The sequence below is a fragment of the Schistocerca cancellata genome, chromosome 2 (assembly GCF_023864275.1).
Source record: "Schistocerca cancellata isolate TAMUIC-IGC-003103 chromosome 2, iqSchCanc2.1, whole genome shotgun sequence".
Taxonomy (NCBI): domain Eukaryota; kingdom Metazoa; phylum Arthropoda; class Insecta; order Orthoptera; family Acrididae; genus Schistocerca; species Schistocerca cancellata.
The window spans coordinates 289,608,921-289,619,155 of record NC_064627.1 but is presented as its reverse complement, the minus strand read 5'-3'; the positions used below and the strand labels follow the sequence as shown (position 1 = coordinate 289,619,155).

General features: G+C 41.9%; 1 protein-coding gene across 1 annotated transcript in view; it reads left to right on the top strand.

The window, feature by feature from the left end:
* The first annotated feature begins 271 nt into the window (after positions 1 to 271).
* LOC126153424 (glutamate receptor ionotropic, kainate glr-3-like) overlaps positions 272 to 10,235 on the top strand; it is a 180,599-nt gene continuing 170,635 nt past the window's right edge. The window contains exon 1 of the mRNA XM_049916071.1: positions 272 to 437. Coding sequence (XP_049772028.1) covers positions 272 to 437 — 166 coding nt within the window. The remainder of the gene's footprint in view (positions 438 to 10,235) is intronic.

Here is a 10,235-nt window from a genome sequence, read left to right as displayed (position 1 = left end):
GTTCGCAGGCAATTTAGTCAATATTTCGGAACAGATCATTGAAAATTAATGTTGTGTGTACGAAGCGACTACTGTCAGTTAAAACAGCTTTTAGACTGCCAGTTAGATTGTTTTATTGATTTGCAACTGGAGCGGTGTGTCAGACCGCTGGCTATGCAATTCGTAGGTTTAATACGGTCGCATTAGAATAATTGCTACACTTTAGATGAAAGTGTTGTGTCAACCGCAGCCTTAAACATGTTGCTCATTTCAGAAGACAGGGCGAGGAAGTATGGCCGTGCTGAAGGTCGTTTTCTTCGTGTGGTCGGTGTCTGTTGTTTACGAGTCACACGTCGGCTGCATGATTCCTGTTAAGACTGTAGCTGCCGTGGTGACGTCGCTACAAGAACAAATTCACTTTGGCTGTGCCTACGTCACATACTCCGGCAAAGAAGCAGGTACGACCACCGAGCTCGAATCATAGGGAACAATTGAACCTAATGTAAATTATACTCATGCATAAGTTGCAACAGATAATTTGCATTCCTTATGCGATTTTGTAAATATGGACGCGGTCTTTTGCTCTCCACTTTACAGCTCTAGTATTATTACTACTCACTGGCACACTCATTTTTACGTACTATCGATATAATGATAATGGTTTAAATAATAAGCTACCAGTTTGTTAACTATATTCTCCAAAAATCTGTAGAATTGTTCTGCATGTCTCGATACAACTGCCTCCTGCTGTTGGTGACTGAGCGAAAGATCCATTTGAGGTACTGTAGACTCTGTACAGCACGTTTCGGGTCAACACAGGTGTCTAATATGCAGTCACATTAATGTGACTAACGCCTATGTTCGACGTCAAAGTGTAATCACCACTCAGATCTGCAGGTGGCAGCACTAGCAGTGGATGGTACAAAAAGTTGTCGGTAGTAAGCGGACAAAACAGTGCAGTCGCTGTAGCAATATGGAAAAGGAGCGATTTGTCTGACGTCCAAAAGGGCGTGATCTTTGGCGTCCGAGCAAAGGGTGGAAGCATTTCCGAGGCAGCTAAGTTTGTAAACCGTTAGCGTGCCGCACTGGTTAAAGTATACCACGCATAGCGAAATGGTTCTATCTAAACCCGGCGTCGAGGCCAGGATGGTGCACCACGGATCGTAAATGATAGGGGCGAATAACGGCTGTGGAGGTTTGTACAGGCGAACAGATATGCAACTGTTGAGCAAGTGACCGCCCAAATTAAGCCAGAGGGTGCCAACAATGTCTCCTCAACTCACTTCGGTGAACGTTGCTGCATATGATGTGGCGGCTCTAGTAATCTTTATATTTCTTAAATAGTTGGTAGTGGTTAGTCGTTGTTAATATTGGTTTCTTTCTGATTTGAGAGCGTGATAATTGGAAATTTTCTTTGCGAGAAGACGCCACTATATACTGTCTTTAAAATTTGTCGTAAAATAGTGTTGGTAGTGGAACTGAATATTCCGTAGTATCTTTCCGTCTTTAACTTTGATGGATTAATCAATGAATAAAGATGATATTTAAGCAAATCCTGCCCGAATAAATTTTGCGCTCTTGTAAGTAAATTAAATTCACGAAAAAAGTTATTTTTGCTAGTTATTATGAAATGAATTTTCATTAATGCTGATATAGATCCTGCATCTATGTTAACTCTCTTTAGATTTGATGAAAAATGACGATCGCTGCGTTGGGTGATATAGCGATCGAAAGTAATTAAAGTTCTCACAGTTTATACTTTGAATTAATCCCGTCCACTAAAACTCTCCACCTCACTTCCCTGAATTCACTTAAAAAATTAATTGTCAGTATATTTTAATGATAAAGCTTTTCCTTTTCACAAAGATAAGTACTTTCAGATAAGACAGAAGATACTTCAGCAAATAAGGTTTTGAATACCTTCACACTATATATTTTCACAATTAAAAGTAGTAACCGATCACATGTGCTAACACCAAAAAGACAACATGAGACAAGATGAGCTAAGACAAAATGAGAATCAGACGCTATTGTCTCGATTATTTATAGACTTATACAAAACACAAGTTGATGTAATTCTAACTTCTTAGGGTTATTCTTAAATAATTCAGTTATACAAAAAAATTAACGAAACTATTTAAAATAGTGGATTATGACCGTATAAGACTTGCTTCAATGGGTTTCCAAAAGAGATGGGTAAAACTGTTCTTTTCTGACATAGGATTAGAACTGCTCACTTACCAGAATGAAGTATCTCTTTTTCATGACTCACCACTCATCATTAGCTCACAAAAATAGATAAACGAAAGTCACCTTGCATTTTCAATTCAGGCCATTATACCTGTATTTTTATCAGATTTAGTCCTGTTTTGAAAGATAACTGAAAGAGAAGTTGTACGTTTATGTTATGTTCCTAACACATTTGAGATTTCAGTCATCTTCATTTGATGTGCTGTACAAATTAAAAATATTACAACAAAATCCTAAATAATTTTTATTAAATTTGAATTTCAAATTCTAAAGGTGGCAGGGGTAAAATAAAGGGAGCGAAAGGCTATTTACAATTTGTACAGAAACCAGATGGCAGTTATAAGAGTCGAGGAGCTTGAAAGGGAAGCAGTGGTTGGGAAGGGAGTGAGACAGGGTTGTAGCCTCTCTCCGATGTTATTCAATCTGTATATTGAGCAAGCAGTGAAGGAAACAAAAGAAAAATTAGGAGGTATTAAAATCCATGGAGAAGAAATAAAAACTTTGAGGTTCGCCGATGACATTGTGATTCTATCAGAGACAGCAAAGGACTTGGAAGAGCAGTTGAACGGAATGGACAGTGTCTTGAAAGGAGGATATAAGATGAACATCAACAAAAACAAAACGAGGATAATGGAATGTAGACGAATTAAGTCGGGAATTAGATTAGGAAATGAGACACTTAAAGTAGTAAAGGAGTTTTGCTGTTTGGGGAGCAAAATAACTGATGATGGTCGAAGTAGAGAGGATATAAAATGTAGACTGGCAACGGCAAGGAAAGCATTTCTGAAGAAGAGAAATTTGTTAACATCGAGTATAGATTTAAGTGTCAGGAAGTCGTTTCTGAAAGTATTTGTATGAAGTGTAGGCATGTATGGAAGTGAAACGTGGACGATAAATAGTTTGGACAAGAAGAGAATAGAAGCTTTCGAAATGTGGTGCTACAGAAGAATACTGAAGATTAGATGGGTAGATCACGTAACTAATGATGAAATATTGAATAGAATTGGGGAGAAGAGGAGTATGTGGCACAACTTGACAAAAAGAAGGGACCGGTTAGTAGGACATGTTCTGAGGCATCAAGGGATCACCAATTTAGCATTGGAGGGCAGCGTGGAGGGGAAAAATCGTAGAGGAAGACCAAGAGATGACTATACTAAGCAGATTCATAAGGATGTGGGTTGCAGTAAGTACTGGGAGATGAAGAAGCTTGCACAGGATAGGGTAGCATGGAGAGCTGCATCAAACCAGTCTCAGGACTGAAGACCACAACAATAACAAATTTGAAAATTTCAAATGCAAGATTAGTTCCTTTTTTGTTTTTATATGTTTGCTGGAGACAAAATACCATATAAGAAATACGATATAATTGTAATTAATTTAAGTGCCTATGGTCTCAATTTACAACGAGGTTGATGATATATGTACCCAAAAAGGAAATAAATAGTCAGTATTATGATTTATAAACAAAATTTTGTCTATTTTACTGGAAGTGAGTCAGTTTCTTTTCTCGATGCTTATTTGTCCTGTTTCAAAAAAGAAACCCTCACAGACCGTATATAATATTTTCAGTACCAGTTCTGATTTTAATGGGTACAGCAATTTTCTGGTTTCCCACCAGTCTAGGAAAATTGCTGTTTCGAGGCAAATACGCCTCAGACAAATATTCGTCTAGTTCAAAATAGCTTCACATAACTTTCTTGCGGCTGAGAACACACTCCAGACAGCTGTTAACATTTTATTCACAACTGCAAAGGGATACAATTGTGATCTTCAAGGAAAACAGAAGTTATGATTTCAAGGACCAGAAGCCAGTTCCCAACATAATAACAATAAATGATCAGAAAATAGAAAGCGTAAACCCTTTCAATCTCTCAGGAAATATTATCTCACTTGTGACAGAAATGGACATACAAAAGTAAGTAAGATTTCATTACTTAACAGAAAAAAAACTATAGAACTTTCAGAACTAAAGCAAGAAAGCAAACTCAACCCAAGCTTTACAAAACGATTCCAGATCAGATTATGACATTTGGAAATGAACTGTGGACTGATAAAAAATTAATGAAGTATACAAACACAGGAGACGTGACTCCTAAGAAGAATAACCGGGTACACATTTTCTGACAGGAGGATGAATACGGACATTAGAAAAGAACAGGGAGTGACAAAGGTAAATGAGCAGGTTAAGGAATACATTAACAACTGAATTGACTATGCTACAAGAATGGGAAATGGCAGAATACAGGTACCATTGCTGAATTATTACCGAGTGGACGTAAGGTCTTTAGGAATATGGAGAAGCACATGGGAAGATCAATCATTTCAGCAAAGCGGCTGTAGTAGGCCAATGCCTAATACCTGCAGATAAAAGAAGCTGATATCTCATATTTAAATTATTTTGATTTTTGGTAACTGTGATGTAATAAATTTTGAAATTACACTTAAAATACCTGATCTGACCTGAGATATGTTCTGGAAACATTAATCTGATCAGGTTAAATAAATAAATAAAAACTGAAAACTATATGTACATGCACTATCATGTACATCAAAATAATTATGGGAATACATACTATTATGATAAAGAACAAAATCCAGTGAAACTGAACTCAGCTGAAGAAGCGCTGAATCAAGGAAGCGAGCAGCTAGCTAAATCAGTGGGCGAGCAAAGTGTACACAGGGTAGAGTGATTCCAGTGTTGCTGTGTAATCCACTAATCCACTCTATGCGGTCGACCAGCGATCGGGATCGTCCGGCACGTGGTATCGACTGGAGATCAGGTTTGGCCGCCGAGCCATGGCGAGATGTCACTTTGCGATCCGCTCTGGGCAAACGGTGGCTGCTGACAGCTGCTCGTGTGACATCATATTCTGAGTGCAGTAATAAGTGAAAGGGTAAGAAGCAACAACTCATTCAATTGTATGTAAACATTCAGTGGGCTTCTAAAATTTAAGATTTTCTCTTCAAATCAAAAGCTAAATACAGGGTGTAAATGATACCTGTTTACTACATATCACGGTAGTATAGAGTATGTCGAGACGAAAAACTTGATTAGGACAATTGTGGTCTATCAAGTTAGGAAACTACCTCAAATTCATTAAAAGAACTACCTCAGCTAAGATGTACGTGCCGATCGCGAGATTTGTAATATTCTGTTGTTTTGTTTTCGCTAAGTATTAGTCCCAGAGAAAAAATGGTTAGGACATTTTTGTAGGAAATTTAATGTAGTTTGATTTTGTTTTGGGATATGCTTTCACAAGATGTAGTGTTAACAAGTTATTCAAGTAAAATGTACAAAAGCTACCTTCAACTGCCCCCCTCCCCCCCCCTCCCCCGCCCTTTCCTCATCTCCTACTAGTCTGGGTTTCTAGTATATAGTTCGTGGCATTACCACTGCACAAAAATGTGTTAGTACACGAATTATCTTCCACACTTCAACCTTTTTCGTCTCCATTGGCTGGGCTGTTATTACGCCACAGGCTTAGGTGGCTATTTGATTAACATTTAAATTTTCTCATGGGAGTAAGGAAAAAAAATGGCCTTTGTAGACGTTACGTGGAAACGGATTATATCCTTACAAGCACATAATTTTCTAGTAAGAAGGCCAAACAAACGAAATGGGTTTAATTGTTAATTTCATACTGCCAAAACTCACAAAACTGAGAGGTAAAATTTACACAAATTTCCATTTTGCGATTTGAAAGTGTGCGAATAAGTTTGTCATGAAGACGAAAAAAGACGAAATTATTCGTCTAGTTGCATAGTTTTGTAGGAGGGAGTGTCATCAACAATATACTAGAAATACTTACTGGTGAGGGATGAGTGTTGGGGTGGGGGTGCATTTGAAAGAAGCTTTTATACATTTCTCTTGTACAAAATGAAAAATGCGACCTCTAGCTAAAAAGTATCCCAGTATAAAATTAAACAGCATTAAATCTCCTATAAAAAGGTCGTATAATTTTTTCTATAGGGCTAATAGTTTGTGTACACAGAGGAAGAGAATACTGAAAATACAGCATGATGTGCACCTCCTGTCCTTATGTTTGTGTGCCAATTTGAAGTCGTTTCCTGGCTTGATAGTCCACAAGTGTATTATATCAAATTATTTCTTCTTGACTTCCTCTGCACCACCGTGGTACATTGTAAACGGTTGATATTTAGACCCAGTGTAAGGGGCAAAGTGTTTAATGCAGCGGTCTGAACAACAAATTTTTCTTCATGTTCTTTTCACGGCTGAGAAAAACTGCACACATAAGTAAGACATGCAAATCCATTCATGCACATGGCCTACAGCGCATTTTTTGGTGCTTCAGAAACGTTTCCTTCGACATGAGATGTGGGACACTGTTGCAGCAGCCCGCCACAGAATCTTCTTTCTTCTCTCGAATGTCTCTGAAGAGATATTTCGTAGCAGACGAGCCAAGGCTCATTTTTTCCGAGTCAATGGATTTGAATGTCTGAAGCAGTTCAGCTCTAGCCTCCGCAGCCTGAAAACAAACACCTGCAACCAGTGGCGTATCGATTATAACTAGCGCCTGGAACATGTTACTCAATTGGCTCCCTCCCCCCTCCCCCGATTGGCACCCGGTTCACAACACTTCACTGCCCTCCCCCTCTCCTCTGGGGTAAGTCACTACACTTTATTGCCCCCCCCCCCCCCCACTTCCAGAAACACTTACAGTAATGTAATATATGGATATATGGAATTTGTATTGTATGTATTGTATGGTATGTTAACCGGGGGCCTAGAAACGACGGAGAGGCTCCGTCCCCGCCTCAGCTGCAATGGTCCACAACCCCACGACGACTACCGCAGTCCACTTCACCCCTCCGCCACCCCACACCGGACCACTCTGTCAGGATTATTGTGCCGTTCGGCCTCCAGTGGACCCCCCCCCCCCCAGGGAACGTCTCACACCAGACGAGTATAACCCCTATCTTTGCGTGGTAGAGTATTGGTGGTGAGCGCTTACGTGGAAAACTTGTTTGTGTTGCAATCGCTGACATAGTGTAGCTGAGGCGGAATAAGGGGAACCAGCCCGCATTCGCTGATGCAGATGGAAAACCGCCTAAAAACTATCCACAGACTGGCTGGCTCACCGGACCTCGACACAAGTCCGCAGGGCGGATTCGTGCTGGGGACCAGGCGCGCCTTCTCGCCTGGAAAGCCGTGCATTAGACCGAACGGCTAACCGGGGGGGGGGGGGGGGGGCAGTATATAGAAGTTACTCCAATAACAATATATTTTCCGGGAAATCTTGTTTCTCTTGCCCTCTGCAAGTGGCATCTGTGGTATGACAGACCACTTTGCCCCCACCGCCCCTCTCCCTATGTCACTGCCAGCAAGAATCTTTGAAAGGGTCCAGGCTGGAGATGGCAGCATCATATCCTGGGGAATGTTTTCATGGCGTTTCCTTGGTGTTCTCTTCGTTCTAAAAGGCACAATGGATCAACACAAGTATGCTGTCTTTGGGGATCATGTCAACCACTCCACGCAGTTTGTTTTTCCATGGTACGATTGCATCTACCAGCATGGCAATGAAACGTTCACACAGCTCGCAGTGTACGTGCGTCGTTTGAAGAGCTCTAGGATGAGTTTACCGTACACCCCTGACCACCAAACTCCCTGAATTTCGTTTAACCAAATCGAGAATATCTGGGGCGACCCTGAACAGACGACTGTAGTAAATTTTAACTTTTCTACAAAAGCAAGTGTATCACGTCTACTAGTATGCAGGAAAGTCTTTCATTAAATGGTACAATTTATGATTCATTATTTTGGCGAAGTCGTTACGCCTTTATACATATTCCTTGGGTGGAAATATCTTATATCTAGAGGCAATATGTTGAGTAAAGAGACTGTGGAACTCCGGAATTCATTCACTGGCATCAAAAGCTGGAAAGATTGGCTAAGTGCTGATCGCATGTCCCACTATCAAAGACCATTCCTCGTACTGTCCTGTAGGCATCAGTCGGCAACTTCGGCGTGGGGCTGGCGTTTAATTATGTTTATTATTTTTTATTTACTTATTTTTATTATTTTTTTATTTATTTTATTTATATTTATTTATTATTACTTTATTATTAATCATATTTATTATTATTTATTTAGTACATTTATTTGTTTAATTTATGGTAAAAACTTTTTATACCTTATATCGCATTAACTAATATTTTTTATTGACGACGACCGTCTTTGAGTGTTGAAAATACACTCCTGGAAATTGAAATAAGAACACCGTAAATTCATTGTCCCAGGAAGGGGAAACTTTATTGACACATTCCTGGGGTCAGATACATCACATGATCACACTGACAGAACCACAGGCACATAGACACAGGCAACAGAGCATGCACAATGTCGGCACTAGTACAGTGTATATCCACCTTTCGCAGCAATGCAGGCTGCTATTCTCCCATGGAGACGATCGTAGAGATGCTGGATGTAGTCCTGTGGAACGGCTTGCCATGCCATTTCCACCTGGCGCCTCAGTTGGACCAGCGTTCGTGCTGGACGTGCAGACCGCGTGAGACGACGCTTCATCCAGTCCCAAACATGCTCAATGGGGGACAGATCCGGAGATCTTTCTGGCCAGGGTAGTTGACTTACACCTTCTAGAGCACGTTGGGTGGCACGGGATACATGCGGACGTGCAGTGTCCTGTTGGAACAGCAAGTTCCCTTGCCGGTCTAGGAATGGTAGAACGATGGGTTCGATGACGGTTTGGATGTACCGTGCACTATTCAGTGTCCTCTCGACGATCACCAGTGGTGTACGGCCAGTGTAGGAGATCGCTCCCCACACCATGATGCCGGGTGTTGGCCCTGTGTGCCTCGGTCGTATGCAGTCCTGATTGTGGCGCTCACCTGCACGGCGCCAAACACGCATACGACCATCATTGGCACCAAGGCAGAAGCGACTCTCATCGTTGAAGACGACACGTCTCCATTCGTCCCTCCATTCACGCCTGTCGCGACACCACTGGAGGCGGGCTGCACGATGTTGGGGCGTGAGCGGAAGACGGCCTAACGGTGTGCGGGACCGTAGCCCAGCTTCATGGAGACGGTTGCGAATGGTCCTCGCCGATACCCCAGGAGCAACAGTGTCCCTGATTTGCTGGGAAGTGGCGGTGCGGTCCCCTACGGCACTGCGTAGGATCCTACGGTCTTGGCGTGCATCCGTGCGTCGCTGCGATCCGGTCCCAGGTCGACGGGCACGTGCACCTTCCGCCGACCACTGGCGACAACATCGATGTACTGTGGAGACCTCACGCCCCACGTGTTGAGCAATTCGGCGGTACGTCCACCGGGCCTCCCGCATGCCCACTATACGCCCTCGCTCAAAGTCCGTCAACTGCCATACGGTTCACGTCCACGCTGTCGCGGCATGCTACCAGTGTTAAAGACTGCGATGGAGCTCCGTATGCCACGGCAAACTGGCTGACACTGACGGCGGCGGTGCACAAATGCTGCGCAGCTAGCGCCATTCACCGGCCAACACCACGGTTCCTGGTGTGTCCGCTGTGCCGTGCGTGTGATCATTGCTTGTACAGCCCTCTCGCAGTGTCCGGAGCAAGTATGGTGGGTCTGACACACCGGTGTCAATGTGTTCTTTTTTCCATTTCCAGGAGTGTATTATTTTCTGATCTTCAAAATTTTTTGGTTATAAGTCGCGTTCCATTATGAGTTTATCACTCTTGCCATGTCTTAATTATGCTGAAGAATATTGTACACATGTTTGTCAAAAGTGAAACCATATACAGGTAAAAAAGTACCTTCTGCAAATGGGCATGTTCACTCATGTGACACTTCGCTGAGGATTTTTAGTTCTTAAAACGCACAATGTAGAGTAAAAATGCACATTTATACATATCTTTACGTCTATATGACACGTTGTGTACATCGTGGATACATCTTAGTCGAAGTATACGGTGCGATCTTGACTGAAATGTATCCATGATCTACACAACATGTCATGTAGACGTACAGATTTGTAAAACGTGCAT